The 25997-nt window shown below is 39.2% G+C and overlaps 1 protein-coding gene across 1 annotated transcript; it reads left to right on the top strand.

Moving 5' to 3' along the window:
* Positions 1–418: 418 nt before the first annotated feature.
* On the top strand, positions 419–25997 carry LOC143034990 (uncharacterized). Its single transcript, XM_076201370.1, has 5 exons — positions 419–1673; positions 13968–14151; positions 16466–16570; positions 18914–19136; positions 24459–25997. The coding sequence occupies exons 1-5, from the start codon at positions 469–471 to the stop codon at positions 24554–24556; spliced, it is 1815 nt and encodes a 604-aa protein (XP_076057485.1). The 5' UTR covers positions 419–468; the 3' UTR covers positions 24557–25997.

The following is a 25997-nucleotide window of genomic DNA, read 5'->3' as shown; positions in this document are numbered from 1 at the left end:
TTGCATGCGAGTGTCGTCTTTTCTGCTAATAGTACTTTTTATTTATCAGTGATACTATTTACATAAATTATTTTGTATTTAAATTATTTTCATTTATTGTAATTAAAATAGTATTTTTTTTTCTAGGAGTCCAAAACAAATTGATAAGTCGTCTAATTTCATCTATGGTAGTACATGTATCATAAATTGTATTGGCAATTTTTTAAAGTTTATATTATCTTTATTTTAATATAATAGACTGGTTAAAGGACGAGCATATTCTAAGGAAGAAAAACAAAAAGTTTATGAAAAATCCTGTCATTTATTTAGCTTTTACTTGTATGTACCCCTCACTTTTGTTTTGACATTCTCGTCGTCACGCTCCCCCATTAGGGTTCAGCCGAAAACCTGTCTCAGTTAGACGAAAGCTCCCTGTGTACAAAGAACAACCGCCTTTTACCGTTTCATTCGCAGTGGAAGTGTGTGACCATGGCGTCCATTATCAACGTCAGGGTTGCATTTCTTGTTCTGTGCATTCTGTACATTCGAGCTGACGTATTAAGAAAAATAACAATACAGCCGAGTGAGAAAATCTATAACCAGGAAGGTGACAGGACCACAAGTGTTTTTTCGAGGTCCAACATGAGGCTAAGCAAGAACAAAAGTATTCCTGTGCACCTCCTCAACAGGATGCTCAAGAAACCAGCATCTCATCACCAAGTTGAGCTAATTGAACTGGGCCCAGTGGCAGTGAAGACTGCAGTGCCCAAAGATGACGCCGATGCACTGACATCTGCAAACGCAAGTTCCCATGACGTCGAAAAACCGGAAAAGATGACAGAGTTTGAAGAGGCGTTCTCATACCGGAAAGAACATCCTTCGGACAAAAGTGACCCCTCCTCTCGGTGTCCCATCTTAGATGCCATCGACGAGCCCCCGAAGAGCATCGAACTGGCAGATCGTGAGCCGGAGGTATGGATACTTCCGGGATATGGGTTCCAGGGTTTGGTTATCTCTCTCATATCAAACCTGTACGAGGCTCCGCACGACATGATACCGGCCAGCGACCTCGCCATAGTCGACCACTGCCGATGGAACCACCTGAGACTCTCCACCTTCCAGCAAACGTGGACCTACCCGGACACCTGGGGCGTCGAAGTCTGGCGAGACAACCGGAGTTTTTACTTAAACTCGTCGTTAAGTTGGTGGACGAACTTCTTTCATGGGTACAGAGTAGAAGCTGTTTGTAGGCTGTGCGCTGTGTCCACCGCAACTCCTCCTGTATGTACTCCGTCCAGCCAGACCACGCTCAAAACCGAAGTTGTAGCTCCTGAGACCACCACCTTGTCTGACTTCGAGACTGAGGTCTTCTCTCGCGACCACACCAACGGCATGCACTGGCACCCCCTTCCTCGCCCAAAGGCCCCTCGGGAAACTTCGGAAACCGAAGAGATTCACAAAGAGAAGGAGGCGTCTTCGCCTCTTCTCTGGGTGTGGGTGGGACCCCTGATCGCCTGTTTCATCCTCTCTGCTGCCCTGGTCATCACGTGCACTGTGATTGGGTGGATAAGGAACAATATCAGTGGGTCTTATCCGGTTCTGGATGCTGAGGAGGGAGAGCAAGGCACAGAGTGTCTGTCCACTGTCTTCGAGAGCCCGGAGTCTGAGATCAGCCAGTCCACCACGCCTCTGACGTAGGTACAGTTGCGAGAACGTGAGCCTGGTACAGTTGCAAGTAGTTCAAAGTGGTTGGTGGTCTTACATAGCTGCCCTTACATTGCTCTCACGCGTTATTTTTTCGTAGCTTTACTAGCAAGCAAACTTAGTAATCATCCAAATGTTCATCCTCATTTGGTAGTAGTCATGATCCTTTTTGTATATATTAAACGTGGGTATCATTCGAGCGTTTACCTTCACTTGCTTCCAGTTATAATTTCTATTTATTAACTATGTCATATTGAGCTGTATCAGGTTCATTCGTCCGCAATTGTGCATAAAGGCGAGACCTTTTGTGCTTAAAAGTGCGGAGCATGTTCTGTATAGCATCTTTCTCTTCCTTGGCGGCCAGTCAGTTAAGCCTTGTTGCCACGGGGGCTAGTTTAGTAGCCACTAGTGTTAACGAGTTGCAAACTAAACCCCCCCACCTACTTGCTAGTACTAGCGGCTACTAAACTAGCCCTGTATCAACGAGGCTTTAGTTTGCAGTGATGGTTTTCCTACCTGGTCTTCTGTCGGCTGAATAGTTACGGTCGTTTTGAATAGTTGGCTGACAAATCAGTCACCACACCATGTCGTATGAGTGACAAGAACCGTCAGTCATCCAACAAGTAGTGATTGGTCTACCAAACTATTAGTTGTTCGGTTAGTCTGTCAGTCAGTCAATCTGTCGATTGACCAGCTGCTCCTTTGAAAAAGTTGGTCGATTGTTCGAGATATTTTTCATTTAATATATGTGATTTGAAGTTACTGAATCAACCCTAGGCACATACGTCACCTTAAGCTTAGTAACATCGTTTGGCATTAGTGAGAACGAAATACTCGAAGACCACTACGCAGAATCGTGCCACACGGTTGCCCAGTGGTTACGGTGCCGATCCCACAATCAGGTGGTCATAAGTTCGTTTCCTAGGACCCTTAACGTGCGTCTTGCCCTAGTTCCCAACAGCTCTGGTCTGGCGGGGAGGCGACCCAAATATTGGACTATAAAAACCAACGGCTTACCGCAACTGACAGGGCGTGCCCTCTCATGGGTTTCTCACTTCCCGCGACTGAATAAAACTGCCTGGCGATGACCAAAACAAATTATTTCAATATTCCAAAAGAGACTCGCTGGTCCTTAGTGGGTTAATTAATAGAAATCGAGTGGTATTCATCAGAAAATAAAATCCCTGTTAATTCCCTGAAGGATGAACGTAGACAAATCTGTCTACAGAACGTGGTTATCTCTAAAATAAGCGATTTGTTTTGTGTCGTTGGTTGTATAATGACGAAAAACGATAAAGTTCTGGATAGAGACAACGTCAATAAAATAATTGACAGGACAAAATTTTTTAGTGAATTTTAGAGTAAGGAACTTGGAAATGAACTCTACTCGTTTTCATGTTTTGTTTTGTTTTTTTGATCGCAACACATTTGTCTGGGCTACAAATTTAATGTTAAATTGTCTGCCACCCACTGAATATACTTGCAATTGACCTTAGGTAGGCAGCTACAATCTTAATTGTTAATTCTTACGAAAGAGGGAGAGAGAGAATCACGTACCATAACTAGCGTTTCGAGACATCATAAGGTGACGGCACACTAAGCATATCTCGCTAGCATACTTCTGGTTTTTGCTTCTTCGTTTGAGTAGAAACGACTTTGGTTGCGACCTTGTTTCATATTTCCAAATGTCAAATTACTCTTTCGTCATATAGTGCGAAGCAGAAGAAAGAGAAGTTAAACGTATACGAATGTGGGTGAAAAAATTCTTACAGAAATCTAGAATATTGTAACCAAAGTCGTTTCTAATTAAACGAAGTAGCAAAAGTAAGTAGCATGCTAGCCTAGTGTGCCGCCACCTTTAGACTCTACCTTTGCGTGTGGGAGACTTCGATGTCAACGCCACGCTGTCTTGGGTTACTTGTCTGTCGTTGGATGTCGAGGTTGGCTGACCGTGTATGACGACACGTTGCTCCACCTTGCGCACTCTTGCTTCCAGTTGCTCCATGACATCATTTCGTTGGCAATGCAGTATCATGGATCCTTAAAGATAGAACGAATTATAAAATTATTTATTAATTTATTTTTGCATACGCCATTGGCAAGCAGTCTTAGGGCTGAAGCCTACAAACCTCAAGTGCCCGTTTCCTCGTAGCTCCTATATGTCAGTTTATTTAAACTATACAAACACATAATGCAATTCGAAACGTAGTAGACACAGCAGCAAACTTCGTTTTTGGCCAAAACTTCTCTTGCTACTTTGAAACTCTTTGTTGAGATGACTGATCATGTCCTGAAATCTTCTGCTGTTTCTGAAATGAGAATAATGTCATCCACAAGTCTAAGGTGGCTAAAATATTCCTCCTTAATGTTCATTCCTTTCGCTTCCTAACTCTATTAAAAAAATCTCCTCGATGCGAACTGTAAATAATTTAAGTGAAATTGTATAATTCACACACCGAACACAACCTACAATGCTTAGTTTCTCATAGCAAACCCCAATGTGGCCAAACGTCTTTCGGGAGGATCGGCCGATTTGCCTCGACCATGAATTATCTGGGCGTCCCCTTTTTCTCTGCCTAGAGTTGTATCTTATGTGGATCATCCTGTGAGGGAAATCAACACTAAGGAAGTGTACCATATGTTCAAATAGTTGGAGCTGACATTTTTCGAATTTTGTTGGCAAGAGGTCTTGGTTTAGTCACATGGAACAACGTCTGGTTTGATACAGCCATTCCAGTAACACCCCCAGAAATTCTTGGAAGGCACTTGTTACCAAAGACGCCGAAACACCTCTTCTAGTCAGCGTTTAATATTTATACTCCACGGCTGTACGACAATACAGGGAACACAAGTGACCTGAAGATTTGGATTTTAGTCCTCCTGCCTAAATACCGACAGTGCCATCTACTCTGCTTGAACGAGTCTATAACACCATGGGCCATGCCAGTCCTTTGAAAGATTTCCTGACATAACCCACTACCATTATGCATTACATTTCCAAGGCATGTGAAGCTTTTTATTATCCCAATGTCCAGATCTAACTGATCCAGTATGCCATCAAACGAGCAGACCTGTGCTGTGACTCAGGAACTGCAAACAAGACCTGCGACAACTACGCAAGAGGTACAACAATTATCATAAAAACACAAGGTCATTGACCTTGGTTTTGCTACTGATACTGGTCGAAATACTTGTCCTATACCCGGTCCTTGCAGGTGTTGAAAAACTGCTTGGGTTGAGGACACACCCTTGCCTCACTCCTGAATCAACATGAAAGAAGCTGGACACATCTCCACACATCACACCACTTTCTGTCCCACGTTATAGGCCAAACATTAGGTCAGTAATTCTCGTAAGAATCCCACGGATCCGCAGGTCTCAGAGCACCCAACGGAACACAGAGTCAGACGCCTTCTTGAGATCAGCATGGGATGCAAGCAACCTTTGTTGAAACTCACATCAGCGCTCCACTAGAACACGAAGCACTAGGATCCGATCAGTTGTTGACTTACCAGATGTGAACCCAGACTCCTCAGACTTCTAAAGATTCAAGAGATGTGAACGAACCCGTGCCAGCCACGGATAGGCAGACATCTTATCTGGCACATAGCATTGTAACATCGTCGTGGTCGTTACAATATTGCCGGCCCCTCTTTCTATTCCAGATAGGAACAATCGATCCCTTTTTCCGGTCAGAGAGAACGATACCGGACGGCAAACAGCATCATGTACTACATACGGATCAGCCTCGCCTCCATCTTTCAATCAATAATTCCTCACTGGCGTTGCAGATGCTAGTCATTTTTCCATCCTTCAACTGACCTCACTCAGAGAGGGCGGTGTTTCATATATCGATAGATTGGCAACTGCCACCCAAACACTAGCTCAGGAAAAATAGCCGCTCGGAGAGTTAGCCAACTGCAAATACTCAATCCAACGATATATACACCCCTCTCCATCTGACACCAGTTGTTCATCGAGTGTTCAAACAGCACTCACATGGATCACAGAATTGGAGCGGATTTTCTTCAGGGCTTGGTAAGCAGATATGAAGTAATTCTGGTCTTAGTATATTGTTAAGATAATGTACAAGGTGAATCTGCCACGTTTAGAAAATCTATTGATATGCAATCTTCCCTGGGTGTTTTTCTTCCTTCATACTTGCTAGAGCGAATCTTACATCCACGCATGTGATTCCTGGTACACAACGTTTGTCTGAACCATTCTGTCTCTGTGTTCAATAAGGGTTCCATCTGTATTTCCCGAAGGAATAATTTCCTACATCTTTAAAACTGATCGACCCTGGGCCTATTTACTTTGCCGTCTCTTGTGAATAAGCTTGTTAAGTTCAGCCTTATTTCATCCCAAACTACTCTGATTCACTACTGAGATTAACGGCGTTACTAGTAATTTTTCGATTATTCAAGAATCCTACTCCTTTTCTCTATTTCTATAGAACAAAGAATAACTGTCTTTATGCCTCCCTTCGGACCTCGCTTAGTTCCAATATCTCCCATCTGATGTCCTCCAGTTTTTCCATCAAACTCTCCATTTCGTTCTTCTTCAAGGGTTCTCATATTATAGTATTCATATAGAACCTCATTTTCCTCAGCATTTAATGTGCAAGACTCAGGTCTGTTTTGACGATACTTGTTCACATTCAATGGTAAACAGCCAAACACAGTGCAATGCTATTGGACTTTTAGGTGACAACGATCTAACAGAAATGTCCGTGACTAGTTTACTGTTCATGGTAAGATGAGATTCTGTAGCAGTATAATCTCGCCTGCTTCCATACAGTTTTTGGGAGGATAATTTTTTGTGTCACTTTTTCCAGTATATTCTGTGAAACATACACCATAAATACAGGATACCCAAATGGTCCACACCGTCATTATAACGTATATACTATAAATAATTTCTGTCATTCTGTTTGTCACGGCACGCACTAGGTAGCATTGGATCCTATGAGTGTGAATGTATAAGAAATTAGCTTTTTCTCGCTTTCGTACGAGACCTGTTCGACAAAGGAATATTTTTATCGTTTGATCGACATAGCATATGCAGCCTAGACATATAATATACAAATTTACCCACCAAGGAGGATTTTTATTGTTTGATCGATATTGCACATGTAGCCTAGTCATACAGTACATAAACTTAACCACCAACGTCAAAGTTGTTTACTTATGACAACTTCGTTGTCATCCATGATCAAACATAAATACTATTTTGAATTTATAGGGTTGGAAAGATCCGACGTCATTCTGCAAATAGCATAAAATTAAAAAGGTTTTACACAAAATATAATCAAAAGTATGTCTGAAATGGAAGAAGAATGTATAACTTCAATTTTAGGAACAAAGTCATAGTAAGTCAAGAAATTTAACGTAGATAGGAGTTCGTGCCGTAAAACAAGGTTAACCCTCTATATTCCTTTTTATTAAATAAAATTTAACAAGGAAAGTTTAGGCAGTGTGGAAAGGAAAGTAACATATTGCCTAGGGCATAACGTAGATGTAATGAGTTGTATTTTATTTAATTAAGATAATTATGGAAATTGGAGATCGATAATGTCACTTTTCTTTACAATCAGGTCCCATCAACAATACTGATTTAGGTTATATTTCCAATTAGAATGTGTAAACTTTCTCACCATAAATCTTATTATCTGGTGATATTACCGCACCATGAACAGTCATCTTCAATGCATATCTTGCCTCTTTTCGTCGCAAATTCACCAGTTAGGAGATGCGTAGTTCATTTTCGCAAATAAATATTATTAGCCAGGTACCATATTAGAAATAGGGAACAATATTGAAAAGAATGTTTTGTATTGCATCTAAAGTAACATAACCATAGCAGGGAAGTGAGCCAGTGCTTTCTTCTTGATCTTCCTTGTAAGGATAAAGGACTAAGGCCAAGGGTTGCTGTTTTAATGGATATCATATATTGTTTTGTAATGTACATTATTATGATGGTACTGGTTTCTTGTTTTACTATCCTGCATGCAAATCATGCAGCTACCATGGACTGCCATAAATTAAAGAATCTGCATGTTTAGAGATGCTATGCATCCCTAAGACCACTATATTCTTGACAAAATCTAGTACTTTTTGCTCCTCTGTCAGCTATGACTTTATGGATGGGGATGACAGGTGGTGATGGATACGGAGCTGCCTAGTGTAGGCTTTATGGTCTCTTGTAGTCTCCTTCATTCCTATTACTTACTTAGTTTACTTAGTGAAGTTCTGAGGTCGATCCTCACAGCCGTAGTGGACTACCGCTGCTGCCAGTCCTGTTGTCCTTCCTTGCGAGGGTCAGTTGGTCTGGTAGTGTGTTTTGAGAGAACCTACTTATGGCAGTGTAGCCTGGCACTGGAGGCTCGTCTGGCACCTTCCGCAGGAACCTGTCCAGTGCATGTTTGAAGCTGTCCACCGAGCATTTAGTTTTCTCTCTCACCTCCTTTGGGAGGGCGTTGAAGATTTTTGGACCCTCATGGCCTAGGCTGGTTGCCAGTAGGGTCTTAATCCTCACCGGGGCTCTTGATGGGAGAGTTTGTCTCTCACATTTACGCCCATGCCTTATACTGTGGTATGGCTTGATTGTAGAGGGCGTGGTGTCCGGAACAAGTCCCTCAAGGATTTTCCATGTGTAAATGGCCCTGTATCTTTCTCTCCTCCTCTGTTGAGAGTATAGGCCTAGTGCTTCCAGGCGATCCCAATAGTTGAGATCTTGCATCCCTTTGATGCACCTGGTGTAGTTCCGTTGGACAGCTTCAAGCATCTGGATGTCTCCGCGTTTGTGTGGTGACCAGAGTTGGCTACAATAGTCCAGTATCGGTTGGATAAGCGACTTCCAGAGGGTAAGCATCACTTGAACCTCTCTTGAGGAGAAGGTCCTTAGGACCCAGCTGGCCATCCCTCTTGCTCTATTTACTGAGTGCATGATGTGGTGTTGGAAAGTGGCATCATCACTTAAGTGAATGCCCAGGCTTTTCACATGGGCTTTTGGTGTGATTTTCATACCTCTCTCTGTGTGCAGCTCAGTGTCGTCTTTAATGCCTTGATTTGTGCCATATCTCAAGACCTCGAACTTCTCATCGTTGAATTGCATGTTGCTGTTGTTGGCCCATGCATAAACTGAGTTGAGATCGTCTTGTAGATGTTGCACATCCCCACTTTCTCGCACAGCATGGCTGATGTGGGTGTCATCGGCAAAAGACAGGAGGGTTGAGTCCACCCTACTATTTATGTCATTCATATGGACAAGGAATAGGAGGGGGCCAAGCACAGATCCTTGTGGTACTCCGCTTATTACCTTGGATTCGGTTGACTTCACACCATCGACTGCGACTGCTTGTGTACGGTCTGTCAGAAAGTTGAAGAGCCAGACTCCTAACTTCCCTGAGATTCCTAGATCCCTTGCCTTATGGAGGAGGACACCATGGTCCACCTTGTCGAAGGCTTTAGCAAAATCTAGGAATACTACGTCAACATTTCTCCCCTCCGACAGGTTCCGAAGTAGCCAGTCATAGTGTGCCAGTAGGTTTGAAAGGCATGATCGACCTTTCCTGAAGCCATGTTGATTCTCTTTGATGAGGTTATTCACCTCAAGGTAGGTGAACAGCTTGTCCCTTACACATTTCTCAATTACTTTGACAATATGTGATGTAAGGGCGACAGGTCGATAATTTTTTGGCAAGGTCCGGTCTCCTCCTTTATATATTGGGCTTATGATGGCTTGTTTGAGCAGTGCCGGGATCTCTCCTTTGTCAAAGGAGGCTAGCCACAACATATGTATTGGAGCTGCCAAGACCTCGCAGCATTTTAGGAGTAGGATTGCTGGTACACCGTCTGGTCCTGCTGCCGAGTTACTCCTAAGCTCCTTTATCGCCTTTTTGATGTCCTGTTCAGTCACTCGAATGTTGGTAAGCTGGTTCAGGTTCTTGGGCGTCTGGTTGAAGAAGGTTGTGGGATCAAGGATTTCCTTCTGTGTCTTAGGTATGCTGAACACACTGTTATATTGGTGTGCCAGTATCTGGCAGGTTTCCTTTGGGGCATCTGTTATAGTGCCTTGTTCTGTCACTAGGGGCCCAATCTGTGACTTGGTTTTGAGGAACTTCTTACAGTAGCTGTAGAAGAATTTCAGGTTGTGCCTTATGTTTTCTATAGCTTGGTGTTCCTCTGTTCTTCTCTGCTCCTCGTGTGAGTGTTTAATTTTCTGCTCTATGTCCTCTATTTTTGAGGAGATTATGAGCCTTTGGGTCTCATTGGTATTGTTAACGAGTTTTAGGTTGAGGTTGGCACGTTTTCGCATAAGGATTTTTCTGTCTCGCGGGATGGAGTATCTGCGATCCTTTTTGTTGCTTTTCCTTGGCACATAAGCAGTGCACATCTCCAGCAGAATCCTCAATAGTGTGTTGAGAGTGGTGTTGGGATCAGATCCCTGCAGTTCCAGTTTCCAGTCTATCTTCCTGAGGTCTTGTTGTAATTGATCCCAGTCTACCTTTTGACTGAAGAAGTTGAAGCTGGCGAAAGGTGTCATGTTCGGAGGAGTCATGGAATCCTGCGGTGTCTTACTTTTGATGTAAGTTGTGTTGATGTAAACTATATTGTGGTCAGAGAAGATTGTTTTCTCTGACCTGCAATTGCTGACCGACTCTTGATTATTGGTAAAAAAGAGGTCCAATATGTTGTTCCTTCTAGTCGGCTCCATTATGTGCTGGTTTAGGAACAGTTTATCGGCGATCTCTAGAAGGAGTTTTGCTTGGGCTTGATCTTCTAGAGTGCCCCCACTGGATCTACCATCAGGCCAGCATATAAAGGGGAAGTTAAAATCACCACAGATGATGACATCTGTCATGGCATGTGGGGTGGTCTCTAGCACTTCGTTCAGTTTTTCCAAAGCTTTTGAGAAGCTTTCGAGATTGCACTGAGGTGGGCGGTAGCAGTTTACAATTATTAGATTTATGTTGGTGATGTGTAAGACTAGGAGTTCTATCACCCCGTTTGAGTGGGATAATAGTGTCTTGGTGTGGGCAGCTAGATCGTGCCTGAGGTAGACCATTACACCACCATGGCTTCGTCCCTCTCTATCAGCTCTATATAGGGTGTAGTTGGTTATTCCTATCTCAGAGTCTTTCACGTTGGTAGCCAGGTGAGTCTCCGTGAGGGCAATAAACATTGGGTCCTCTTCTAGCGTTAGTTCCTTCAGGAAGGAGACTTTGCTTTTGTTGCTTGTTCTATGTTATGTTCTCCCTTGTTCTGGCATCCTATAGGTGCCTCCATTCCCTTCATTTTGCTATGAACATTGGGATTATTTTTTATTTGTTTGCAGTATTTTTCAATTAAATCTTATTTCATTAGAATCTTTTCTAATTGATAAAAAAATGATAGATGCAGGAAAGTAAAATAATATCCATATTAATGGAGAACCTGTCTTTTGAAAATATGTTGCTGTTGTCTAGTTTCTGAGAAAATGATAAATGTTTTTGGTGGACTGCTATTCCTGATAACAAATTGTATGAAATGACTGTTTTCACCAGATGGTGACCGATCAGTAAGTTATTTTCAATATATGACTATATTATGTCAGATAAAAATGTCAGGTAGTATTTTGTTGATTATGATAGGCTAGAGTAGGTTTTGCCAAAACTCGGATGAGGATGTCCATGATTTATTATATTTATTAATTTGTTTCTTTATTTATTTAATTATTGCTGTTGTCATATTTTTAATTATTTACTCATTTATATATACTATCAGGCCTCCCCCAACATGACTTCAACGTGCACAAAATTTCACATTTACACAAATAGGTAAAATAGACCATCATTTGTCTGGAGAGAGACAAGGAAACTAAACTATTTTTTCCCATAAAAACTGTTATTTACCCAACATAAATTTCGTCCTGCATGGCAGGCTCAGGAACCACTTATGTTGAGTAAGGTCTGACTGTATGTATGTATATATATATATATATATACATATATATATATATATATACATATGTATATATATATATATATATATATATATGTATATGTATATATAGATATACATACACACTGAATGGTTCCCAGTGATCAATTAATATCTTTTTCAACCACATATCACTTTTAATTCCATACCATCGCAAACGAGACTGAGAATCGCTCGAAGGAGGTATCCGTTGGAAATTGAAACGTAGACAAGCCGAGGATTCGAACCCAGCTAACCCCTAACAAAGTTACATTGACGTAACCCAATACGCTATCAAGGGAGATAGTATCTCCCTTGATAGCGCATTGGGTTACGTCAATGTAACTTTGTTAGGGGTCAGCTGGGTTCAAATCCTTGGCTCGTTCACGTTTCAATTTTGAATGGATACCTCCTTCGAGCGATTCTCAGTCTCGTTTGCGATGGTATGGAATTAAAAGTGATTTGTGGTTGAAAAAGATGTATATATATATTTGCCAACATGGGTACTCAAGTCTATCTCACAGGAAGTCATTTACAGTAACCTGTCATTGGTCCCAGATGTAGATATTGATTGTGAATGATCTTAGGTTTTATCTGGAGATGGTGGTCGCACCTCCCTGCAGTGGTCTCTTGGAGCACTTTTAAGCAGATGCTGTGGTGGCACTCCATCTTCTGTTGTCGCAGTCCAGGGGCTCCTTAGACCTCACTCTGTTGCCAGACCACCACACTTGCAGATGTACCATATTTTCCTAATTTTAGCATAGGAAAGAGCTACTCTTGTAGGGTCCCAATGTTTCCTTCAATCTATCATAGGTACTCAGTGAAAGTAGAGTGAAATCCTATTAATGTTTGGTGTGGTTTAATGATGCAAGATATTAAATTACAGGCATTAAGCAAAAATAGTAAACAAATGGACTGACTATATGGAATCACTAAAGATTTTGATGCTGAAGGCACAAAGAAATATGGAGAAAACATGGCTTTGATGATGTTTTCAAATTAAGATTACATGTACTGTATATTCAGTATGCAATCATTTCAGATTACAACTGAATTGAATTGAATTGAATTTTTATTTGGATACAATCATACATACAATAAGTACAATACATACAAGACTCAATATTATACACAGTATATATAATTGTACATCCGAGGATGGCACAGAAAGTCAAAAGACTTATTTCCACTGTGGTCCTCATATTACAATTAGGAAAGGATTATCATAGAAAAGCTAGGTTATACGAAGTGTAAATTAGGATTATAAGAAGTGTAAATTAAACATATAAACTATTTTCTTCAGAGAGAACAGTGTCTAAAAGATAACATTTAACTGATTTTTTAAAACTACTTTTAGATACAATTGATTGAATGTTGGTCGGTAAAGTGTTCCAAGCCAGTGTATTTGAAAGTACTTTTCCCTAACGAACTATTAAACCTAGGTACAATGACAGATGACCTACTAGAACGAGCATTTCTAACAAGTGTAAAGGTATCTGACAAATAACTGGGACAAGAGTCGTTTACAATTTGGTGAACATGATTAAGCTTTAACTGAACAACACGTTTCTCAATAGGTAACCAATTTAACAGTTTAAAATGCGTATAATCTAGATGAGTACGTGGATGAATTTTCAAAACGGTCCTGATTAGTTTGTTTTGACATATTTGAAGATTACTCTTAGATTTTTTAGATAGGTTGCTATACCAGGAAGAACAAGCATAGTCAATATGACACTGAACCAGGGCCGAAGCTAGTAACTTCGTTGTCTCTACATCTAGGTATTTTTGTATTCTTGCCAAAAATTTTGTTCTGGAGCTGACCCTTTTAATTATTTTTTGTGCCATAACTTCTCCCGACACATTTTGATCAATTTCTGTTCCAAGATATTTGACAACAGACCTAGGTTGAATACTAGTATCATTACATTGGATATTGAAGTTGGGAGCATTTTTGAGTTTTTGATTGGAGCCAAAGAGAATGGATTCTGTTTTACCTAGATGTAGAGACAATTTGTTATCCAACAACCACTTGCTGACATTCAATAACTCTTCACTGAGTAACGTCTCAATCCTATTTACATCTTTGCCAGGAACTAGTAAGGCTGAATCATCGGCATACAACAGCAGTTTACAGTTCACAGCAGCTTTCATGTCATTCACATACAAAAGAAACAACAGCGGACCTAAAATGCTACCCTGTGGGACACCACATGTTATTTTTGCTGCTTTTGATGTTGAACCATTTACATTCACAATCTGTTCTCGACCTGTTAGATAAGACCTCATCCAATTAACAACATCTTTTATTTATCTTTTCAGCTGGGATGACTGTTATGTCAAAGAACTAAGTAATTTCAAGTCAAGTGGAGATGTTGGGGAAATTTGGTATGGTGAGGACAATTCAGCGAGAGTTCTCAGATGGTTTGAAGATAATGAAGATCTGCGACCAGAAACATCAATTCTGGACATCGGTTGTGGCAATGGCGTCTTCTTACTAGATCTGGTAATGCTTTTATCTTGTTGTGATTTTTAATTATTATTGTGAATAAACTTTGTTTCTCAGTAAATATTCAGTCACTCTGTGAATGAATTCATATATTTCTTTCTGTACAGTGGGAATGTAATTTTTTTTTTTTTTTTTTTTTTTTTTTTTTTTTCTCCATAAAGCTCTGGTATTGTGATGTAGACCAAAGATATGCTTTATATCCAATGAAGGGTATTTGCCAACAGACCTGCTGTGAAGAGATAGAAAAGAATGTCACAAGACAACACAATTGGAGATCAGTCATTGGTATGCTGCTCTCCCAGTTGTAAAAAAAAAAAAGTAGGAATATTGTTGAAGAACATGATAGTGAGAGTGAACTGAGGCCTATTCTGGAAGCCAGGTGCTGACCTTTCAGAACCTCATTCTTAAGTGGCATGAGAGTAATGGAAAACTTTGAGTGAAGAAACTTTGGGATGGGCAACCATTTAGTTTTGTTCTGTCTAGTGGCACTTCAATCTTTTCATTGTGGGTCAACCGCTAACAGGTGCTCTTGATTGGAAACAAAACTGATCTTTGGTTCATTTCATAATAACAGAGCTCTTTATGAAAATATTTTCATGAATATGAATTATGGTATAAGATAATGGAGGCCAGGAGAAAACTAGATATGAGGTGGGGTAAGTGTTTGTGTTAAAATTTTAAGATAATTTGGAAGGAATTGATAAGAGTGCAAATAGGCAGGTTGGATAGAGGAAATGGTGAAAGGGAATAGGTGGACATTTATTAATGGAAGAGAAGTCTGTACAAGAGAGATGGGCAGAATATTTCAAGTTGTTGAATGTAGAAGAGGATAGTAAGTAATTGTGATAGTGGGATATGCTAAGAGAATGAATACAGTGGGAGAAAAAAAATAATAGGGTTATAACAAAAGAGGAGATTCAAGTAGTATTAAAAGAGAATAAGTGTGATGAGAGAGGGGAACAAGACTAAAGCAAAATTGGAAATACAAGTGATAGTGAAAGACGAAGACTGAAAAGGTCCCTGGATTGGACAGCTGTCATGTGGAATGTCTAACAAAAGGTGGGAGAATTATAGTGTAGTGGCTATAGAGATTGTTCAATGTGTGTCTAAGGGAACTAAGTGTACCAGTAGATTGGTAGAGTGCATACATAGTTCTGATATATAAGGGGAAGGGAGACAAGTATGAATTAGTAGTTTTACAGGGATCAGTTGAATGTGGTTGGTAGTGTGCATGGACATGTGTTCAGAGGATAAGGAGGGGAACAGGGAATAATTGGGCAAGAGATAAGTTTAGGAGAGGAAGAGTATGTGTATATCAAGGGTTTGTGTTAAGACATGTATATGAGATATACTTTGCTAAAGTTAAAAATTTTAATGGGCCATTGATGGGCTTAAAGGTATATGATGGGGTTAATAGGCTTTGTGGAGTGCCGATATATGTAATAAGTGGAGTCTGTTGAAGGTAGTTTAAGGTTTTTATAGGAGTAGTAGGGCATGTGTGAGTGTTGGGAATGGATAGAGTGAATGTTTCAGGTGAATGTAGCCCTTTGTCAGGGTTGTGTGATATCACCATAGTTGTTCAACATGTATTTGCCTAAGGAGCAATGTTCATTGGGTCTCATCTCCTACTCTTAAATTCATCGTATCTAGCTTCAAATTCATGTGTGGTTGCAAGAGATATCTGTACTTGGAATAGCTTAGAAGGTGATTTAACCCAAGTAGGAGCAATTCATGAATTCAAATCTAAATATGATAATTGGAAACCAAGGATATAGATTAAGTTGGAACTGTACTTGAATTTGAGGCTAGGTATGATAGATCGGAGAGTAGGAGGTGGGACTCAACAGCTGTTCCCCCTTTCCTGTATACTACAATTATGTACCCCCCCCCACACACACACATTCACACACTCACACAGAGTGGTGGATGTCTGAAACAAATTGGACGAAACAATAGTGTGTGCAAACACCATACATGAATTTAAGAACAAACTATATGTTGTGAGATACAAAGATGGGTCACCATGAATATAGCTCCCCTTCCTGTATAATACAACTAGGTGAATACAGACACACACATGGATTATGGAAGTTGTTGATGCCTAGTATATGTGACATGGTTGGTTTTGTTTTTAGTTTTGAACATCCTCTTAAGTGTAGCATCATTTCTTATCATATTTATATTTATCACTTATGAGAGGATCTTCAAATTTCTATACTATAATGAGTTTTTATTTTAATGTTTGTATTGAAGGAATTTGATGTTAATTTATCTATTGATTGATTGATTGATTTTTCTCCTGTATTTGCAGTCAGACAGAGGCTTCACTAACTTACAAGGAGTGGATTATTCTCAAGCAGCAATTGAACTTTCAAAAACTATTGCCAGGGAGAAAGATGTCGATATTAGATTTGAGGTATGTTATTTTTGTTCCTACTGTCAGTTATATAATTTTTCTGAGGCAGTTAGAATCCTTGATGCACTCAGCCATCTCTGCATTCAGTGAATAAAATCCATATCCACTGGGAACTCACTTTTGGTATTCACCCATCTCTTTTACTTTTTCTGTAATTCAATTTCTTTGCCCTCAAGGATAAAAGTGCTAGTTATCACCAAAGAAATAATAAGTGGTCCTTCAAGTTTCACTAACTGGTAACGTTCCTTAGACCCTTCCATAAATCTGTACAGGAAGAAACTTTGGATTGTTTTCAAAACATTGGGGTTTATGTGTCACCAATTTATTGTAGTAGGGCCAAAGTAGTCACTGGTGGTTAGCTTTCCATATGTAAAAGGTGGAGGAAATATTGTTGTAGTTCGTAGGTTTTAAACTCGGTCCAAGAAACCAAGTGACAGCACCATGGGCTGCACCTTGAGACGGTGAGAGTTGATGTGTTCTGAAGTGAGCTGGCAGGGAGATTTTCTTTGGTATCCATCATGCATGATCATAACTCGCACGTACCTGTCATTGATTACACATCATAGAGAAAGCAGATGAGAAACTGAACCTACTCATGAAAGGTTGCATGTTCAGGGTTCAGACAACAGATAATACAAAACAAATTGTTAAGTCAGAAGATTCCAGGTTCGAATCCTGGCAAGGTTGCCACTGTCACGGAGTGGCAGTGACGAAAGGAGAAAATTCTAAAAATGGAGGATGGCATCAGTTGCCATAATAGGCAAAATTTGCCATCCTCCATTTTTAGAATTTTCTCCTTTCGTCACTGCCACTCCGTGACAGTTTAAGAATTATAACAGGTTGTACCAAAACTATTATACCTGTATACTTATGAATCAGGAGAAAATTAATGATAGAATAGATAGGAAAAGAGTATGGGAAAACTTAGACTGATTGGAGTGGGAAGGAAGATATTTAAAGGTACTGAAGACTTTTTGATAATATGAAACTTGTATGTGGTAAATGAGGGTAATAATATGTGTTAGATAAATCTCGGTTTGAAGCAGTGGTGTGTAATATCAAAGCTGTATGTAGAAATATGTACAAGAAAAAAGAAAAAAGGAAAAGAAAAGAAAAAGAAGAAAAAATCCCATACAGTAGACCCAGACAAGATTTCAAACTTCCACATAAAACTGCTTGACCCAAAAACAACAAAGGCCAGAACAGATACCTTCAACCACTCATGGAAGTACAAAAAATTCCATCCATCTCTCTATATACCAAGGGCTTTTTCCCCCCTTACCAGAGTAGCAGAAAATTCCAACAACTGGGATAAGAGCATATCTAACCAACACTAGACCAAACAAACCACCAGAAAATCAGGCAGCCTGTAAACTAATATTTTTACTGCCCACCATATCCAAACTGATGGAAAGACTGATCTTAAAAAGGAAAAAACTGGCCACCTTCCCAAATTTACTAAGTGCAGTTCATATGAGAAATGTTTCGGCAATAAGTTCACACTTTCTTGGCAGAAAATGGGAACTTGGTGTTGAAACATTGTTTATGTGAACTGCACTTTAGATTCAGAGATGGCCGCTCCACCAGCTTACCTCTCAAAAACAAGAGGTTAATTCTTATCTTGAGTTTCATTTAGTGAAAAACCCACAGCCCCACAGTGGCTGGGAATGGTCCTTTGGGCAAAGCACTGAAGCCCTGGGCCTTACTTTTGATAAATGCCATTCAGCCCACATATTAAGGACCAAACATTGAAAAACAGCAAGAAAGTAAACACACTAAAATCATTAGCAAGCACATGTTTTGGTTAGCAGAAAAAACTAATCACAGTATACAAACATTTCTTGACCACACTCAGCTATGCCTCCCTGACATGGTTCCCAACAGTCAATTAAACATAAGACATCCTACAAACTATATAAAACGAAGCATTAAGAATGATAACAGGATACACTAAAACCAGCTCAATAGAACATCACACAGAAACCAAAACTGTCTCTAAAGAACAGCTTGTGAAAATGGTAGGGACACGGTTCAGTGCAAGAGCTTTCAATCTCACTTATCCATCCCATTATGCGAGACAAGTGTAAAGAACTGAACAAAATAATTACATATGTCAGGTGAGGAATGTAAATGAGGTCAGGTCAGATCATTCCCTACTATATCTTATCTTGTGGGGTAGCCAATGAAGTTTCTATCAAGGATCTCATGATTAGGTATAACTTAATATTTCCTTGGTTATGGTTGGAACTTATATTTTTGTAGGGCACACTTGTTTTTTTATATAATGACACCTGCTTTTTTATATAATTACACTTATGTTTTTCATCAAATACTCTCTTTCAGCAAGGAGATGCTGTAACAGGCACTGGTGACCTTTTAAAAAGAAAATACCAAATATGCCATGACAAGGGAACCTTTGATGCCATATCCCTTTGCCCAGAAGATGCTGGCAAGAAGTGTGCAGCTTATTTGAATAATGTGCATAATATGCTTGAAGATAATGGACTGCTGGTTATCACTTGTTGTAATTGGACTGATGATGAACTTGCTGAGAAACTCTCACATTGTGAGTATTGTTTGATTGAAACATTTGCTGAGTCGGATGAAGTGATATTCATTCATTTCATCCTTTGATCTGTTGTGAATTTTATGTTCAGTCACATTGTAAGTTTGACCATGATGTAAAAAATTTGTTGATTATTTTATTTTTTTCTGAGATTCAGGTATATTCCCACAATATTTTTTCTCATAGCAAAATCTTGTATTTATTATATTTCATTATGTCCCATTCATATTTCGGTATGTATGTTATGTCCCACAATAGCTTTCCTCATAGCAAAATCTTGTCTTTATTTTATTTTGTCATGAAGTTCAGATATGATAATGATAAACATTACATTGAAATTCATGCATACATACACTGACCTTTTACCCCTTACATGAGAGGGTCAACCCTGCATCTTGTCCAGGGCAGTGGACAAGATGCAGGGATGACCCATCATCCAGGAGGTGCCAAGATGAGAGGGAGGGTAGAGAGTGGAGTGTATTAAAAGGGATGGAATGGGTGGGAGTGGTTTTTATGCCATTGTTTTTTTGGCTACCTCCCTTGTAAGGGGGAAAAAGCCTTTGGTATATGTATGTATGTATGAGAGGTTGCTGACTCAAAGCATACACCCATCCCACACCCATTCATAGACCCACTTATTGTCCTTCCCATCTTAACATCTTGTGGATGAAAGGTCATCCCTGTCCTCTGCCACAATGCTCATCTCAGAGGCAGTGCAGCATGACACAGCACTTCCACATCAAGGCCTGACAGCTGGAGCTGATTTATCCATACAGCTTCATTATATGTAGACCTCCCCTCCCTTCCTCATCCACACAAGAATTTTATAAAGCGGACAAGAAGAGCATCCCTTTGGATTGTGTCATTTATTCATTTATGACCACTCCATTTGCTCTTATCTTTTGCACTCTTTCTTCCATGCTTGACAGGCATTCATCTTGCATCCAGTGTCACCTTCACCCTGTCCATGCACCTCATTCATGATCTTTCCTTTAAGTTCCTTCCATCCACATTTACTGTCCACACATTTTTTTGGTCATCTTTCTTCACTCACCTTGTTCATATGCCCAAACCATCTTAGGATTCTTTGGTTAACCATATCTGCCAGCTCTTTCCACTCCTGGTTTCTATTTCACCATATTATTTCTCTTTGTCTTCATAATCCCACCATACTTATGAAACTCTCAATCTCAGACATATTTAGGCTTTTCCTGTCTGCCTTCTTCAACATCTAAATCTGCCCCTCACATTGTGGGCATAATTTTTTCCTCAAAATTTCACTTACTCCACCTGCAGTCTCACAATAATCAACAAGTCCTCAGCTTTAGATCTCTGGGGAAAAAGTTTTGACTCTTGTTTTAATTAGTCAATCATTGCCTCAAATTTCACTAAGTGGAAAACCCACAGCCTTACAGTAGCTGGTAATGGTCTTTGGAACCTACATCAGATCTCTCAGGAAAGAAACTGTGGACTGCTGTGTTGTATCAATGTGGATCTATCAAACTCTATCTAGTGTTAGTTAGACCTATTCTTGACTATGCAGTACAGTTTTGGTCTCTATCTTATAGAGTGGACATCAATTCACTAGAATCAGTACAGGGAAAAATGATCAAAATGATACATGAGCTCAGAAAATTACCTTACGAAGAGAGGCTTAGGTACCTTAACTTACACTTTATAGATCAAAGGCTTTAACAAGGGTGATGCAAACAAGGTCATCATATTAAGACAACAGGGCAGGACTCACAGTAATGGATTTAAATTGGAGAAACTTAGATTTATGAAGGAAATAGGAAAGAATTAGTTTACAAACAGGGTGGTCCATGAATGTAATAGACTTAGTAACCACTGACACCATCGATTGTTTTAAAAAACAGTTAGACAACTTTATGGATGGGGATGACAGGTGGTCATGGACATGGAACTGCCTAGTGTAGGCCTTATGGTCTGTTTCAGTCTCCTTTATTCTTATGTTCTTAACTGTTTCTATGTCACTGGCTGAAATTTGTAGAGAGAGGTGAGCATTTGCCGGTTGTCAACTCTCCATTTATGAAAAAGTGTAAGAAATACAGTTGAAATTGATAGAAGAGAGAACTTGGGCCCAGTCAAGGGACCAAGTGTCAGCCCCTCAAGGCTGCATCTCCTGATGGAGGTGAGGGAATTGATGGTTTTTGAAAATGGGCAGCTTTATTTTCCATCTTACACACCCACCTATGATTGGTCCTTTGTTGCCAACTCTCTAAGCATCTAATTTGTGAACCCATCAGACCCTGGAGCTTTATTACTTCCAGTGTTTCCAGTGATTTGTAGATTTCTTTCTCTTCCACATTTAATGTATACCCAACATTACTGTTTACAGAACTCTTTTATGAATTAATTTTCTTAAGTTGAAACAGATTAGAAATTTTTCCTTATTATTTCAGCCTGAGTTGATGAGTCTTCATAGGCCTCCCTATCCTCCTCAACAATCAACATTTCTGCGAAAGATGCTGCCCATCTTCCTCTCACAAATTTCACTTTCATTAACAACTGCCCATCTGTTCTCTTTACTTTTCCCTCTCGACCAAACTCACATCTCTGCACACTTTTCAATTCCTTCCAAAGTATCTTTTTATTCTTTTCAAAATTCTCACTCAAACACATACTCCACCTTCTGTCTTCTCTTCTCTTGGTCCTTTTTGCTTTATACATCTCATGCTTCTTTGTTTCTTCTTTAAGACCATTCTTCTCGTAGAATCTTGTAAGTGAAAAATCATGTAATGAACATTCCCACAAGATAAGCCTGTATTGGAACAATAAGCAAAGAGAAGTGCTATGTGGATACAGTATAGACTTGCATCGTTAATCCAATAAGATTGTTTAATTTGCTCCTAATCTATTGCATCATCTAGCTATATGGTTATTGTAATTTTTGTAATTACCTATCTGTATTTGTCTAATTGTAGTATACAGGAAAGAAGCTATACTGGTACTCCTCTAATGATGGCAGGTCCAGTGTTTCTAGTCTCCTTATACAGTTTGACTACCAGGCTGGGAACAGTTTTAGTCACTGCTCTTTGATTTGGTTCATAGCTTACACATTTACCTAGTTGTATTTACCTAGTTGTAATATACGGGAGGGGAGCTATGCTCGTGGTGACTCATCTTTGTATCTCTCCACATCAAGTTTTATCTTAAAATCTTGTATAGTGTTAGCACATACTGTTTTGTTGTCTAATTTGTTCCATGTATTTATCGCTCTGTGTGGGAAACTGTTCCTTTTCAAGTTTTTTCTATAACTATCCTTTTTCAATTTTTTTCCGTGTCCTCTTGTTTTACCGTTGTCCCACATTAATAGGTCGTTCCTGTCTAAAACTTCCATTCCTTTCATTATTCTGTAGATAGTTAGCAAATCTCCTCTTTCTCTTCTTTGTTCCAGAGTTGGTAGGTTCAATTTGGATAGTCTTTGCTCATATGTTAGTTCGGCGAGTGTCGGTGCTAGTTTTGTTGTCGCTCTTTGTAATCTTTCTAGTTTCTTAATATTCTTTTTGGTACTGGGTGTCCAAAGTGATGCTGCGTACTCGAGATTTGGTCTTATTAGTGTAGTAAGTATTTTCCTTATCATTTCTTTGTCCATATAGGTAAATGCCACTTTGATTGCTGTCAATAAGTTGTAGGTTTCTCCGAACATCTTGTTTATATGCTTTTCTGGTTTCATGTCCTTTCCAATCATCACTCCAAGATCTTTTTCATATTTTGTTTTATTTATTTTTTCTTCCCCAATTCTGTAATCGTTTGATATTCTATTTTTACTCTTTCCAAATTCCATTATGCTGCATTTCTTAATATTGAATTTTACTTCCCATTTTTGAGTCCAATTCCATATTGTGTCCAGATCTTGTTGCAATGAGTTACAGTCCTCTTCCGTTTTTACCTTCTTAAGTAATTTTGCATCATCTGCAAAAAAAATTATATAGCACTCCACGCCTTCATTCATGTCATTAATGTATACAGCGAACATGATCGGTGCCAGTACTGATCCTTGCGGGACCCCGCTTTTTACTTCTTCCCAGTTGGAGAATTTTTCTCTAATTACAACTCTCATTTTCCTCCCAATCAGAAAGTCTTTCATCCATTCCAATAATTTTCCTCTGATGCCACCTTTTGACTCTATCTTATTTATTAGTTTCCTATGAGGTACCTTATCGAATGCCTTTTGCAGGTCCAGAAAAGCACAGTCTGCCCATCCATCTCTTTCTTCTATTATGTCTACTAATCTTGAGTAAAAGCAAATCAGATTTGTTGTACAGGATCTCCCTTGTCTAAATCCAAATTGATTTGGGTTCAGTATAGATTTTTCTTCCAGGTACTTAACCCATCTGTTTTTGATCACTCTTTCACAAATTTTTGCTATTGTGCTTGTTAGTGAGACCGGTCTGTAGTTAGATGGATCTTCCTTATCACCTCCCTTATAAATTGGTACAATGTTTGCTTTTTTCCAGTCCAATGGTACTTTTCCTTCTTTAATTGATGATTTAATTATATCATATATTTTGTCAGTTAATTCTTCCATGCATGTTATATGTTGCTTACAAAACCATACCACTACTGCCTGTTTCAGTTTAGGGCAGATTAGGTTCTGTGATTCTTTTCATAATTTTTTCATCCATGTAGTGAAAAGCATATTTTCAGCAGCCTGTCTTGCCTGCAACCTTACTGATATGTTTGTTTGGTGGCAGGTTATTCCTAACCAGAACTCACAGATTATTCTCCTCTTTTACCTTTGAAATTGTTACCTGTCCCACATTTTTTTTTTTTTTTTTTTTTTCCATTTCCAATATTTTGCATGTTCTGGCATTGAATTAATTTTCCACTCTTGGCTTCAAGCATATATATTGTTCAGATATTTTTATAACAGCCCTCCTCATCTCTCGCTCTTCTCATTATCCTTGCATCACCCATGAACATGGTAAAGTTGTCTTTACTTTTTATTGTGTCATTTACCAAGATAAGGAGCACTAGGTGCCAAATTGAAGGGCATACTTTATTTTGCACATTTGTTACTAAAGTGGCCTTGCTGTGGATGTGCTTGACACTGCTTCTGAACCAGGGCATTGGACAAGACGCATGGATGACCCGTCATCCAGGATGTGCTAAGATAAGAGGGTGGAGGGGAGTGAAGTGTGATAGGGATAGAATGGGTGGGAGTGGTTTTTATGCCTTTGTTTTTTGGCTACCTCCCTTATAAGGGGGAAAAAAGCCTTTGGTATATGTATGTATGTTATTGCAGCATAGCAGAGTAGGAGTTTTATTATGATTAATTGTTTTTGTATTTCTTTGCAGATTTTGAAAAGTTTTATATCATTCCGACACCAACTTTTATCTTTGGAGGGAAAGTTGGAAGACAGGTGACATCTATGGTATTCCGGAAAGTAAATTAGATCAAAATAGTCCAAGATACATTTGTTATCAAGCTTAAAGGCAGAAGTGGAAATATTGTAGTATTGTGTATTCATCATAGTATATGTAACCAAGTAGTTTTTGGTAAATCTAATGTTTTTCAAGCATTGTAGTCATTAATGAATATTGGTTGAAGAATTGTTATACTTTATATTGAATTATACTAAATATACAACTATTAGTAGGGATCATTGGTGGATACCTGGTACTAATGGTATGTCTAAAAGAATCATTGCCCAGCTGTTCATCTTCAAAACCGATCAATATCTTCACTTTCATCTGGACATGCAGCCCTGAGAGGCTGGCACTTGGTCTTCAGACCAGGTTCTCTCTCTCAACATCAACTTCTCCTACAATTATAAGCGGGTGACAAAGAAACAGCCCCATGCTGGTGCAATACAGAGAACTCTGTTGGAGGTCCTGAGGACCATTGCCAGATACTGAAGGGCTGTGGGTTCTTAGTAACTGAAACTTTGGGTTACAGTTATTACGGTAATATTAGTACAGCTGTTAGTACTAGGGATCTTGCAGGTATTCTGTATTATTAGTATTTGATTTAACTTCAGAATAGTGATTTTGTAACAAGTAATGTAGATTGTGCACCAGTTGTATATATTTTTTTTATATTGCTGTTAGAAAAAGAAGTGAAGCCAATTCTGTGAATTTAATACTAATTAATGGGTACTGTTCAGAGTTACAGAAATTGGAATTATATAATTTGTTATACCAAACTTTTTTAAGGAGGAAAGATTATATTTTAGTATATATATCAAAAAAGATTCTTCCCCTTCACAAGGGAGACAGCCAAGGCATCCACTCTCCACTGATCCGATATCCATCCACCCATTTGTTTCACTCTAATGGGGTATTGACTGCATGGTAACATGTGGCCAATACTCTAGAGACTGTTTTAGGGTGCCCCTATGGACCAGAGCCACATGTTATTTGTTTATGAATTAAAACCTCTACTACAGGAAGAATGATGATACTTTTGTACTCCAGCTGTCCCCTCACTATACTGATACCTTGATTGTGACCTCTCCCAGTTTCTATGACTACCTCTTCTGAATCCCGCTGTGGTGGGGGAAAGAATTCTATCATCGTCTTTCCCGTGCATGCCGTAAAAGACAACTAAATGGAACAGTGATGGGGCAAGGGATTCCACTCTTTATGCTTCTATAAAAAATTGAGCACATTTTAGTAAATAGCTGAATTAATACATGAATATGACAAAATCTCTCGTTTTCTTTTGTAAAACATTGTTACTACAGGGTAATATTTATTGCTTCTTAGTTACAAGTAGATAGATGTATTGTATTTGCATGCATATTTGTCCCAAGTGTTTTCAACTATTACCAAGAAGTAGAAATATCTGTTCATATTTTTAGTCAGAAAAAATGACAAAGTTTAGTATGTTCTTCA

The sequence above is a fragment of the Oratosquilla oratoria genome, chromosome 18, assembly GCF_046742065.1.
Source record: "Oratosquilla oratoria isolate Oo_2021 chromosome 18, ASM4674206v1, whole genome shotgun sequence".
Lineage (NCBI taxonomy): Eukaryota > Metazoa > Arthropoda > Malacostraca > Stomatopoda > Squillidae > Oratosquilla > Oratosquilla oratoria.
The sequence above is the reverse complement of the archived record's forward strand: the minus strand, read 5'-3'. Positions and strand labels throughout refer to the sequence as shown.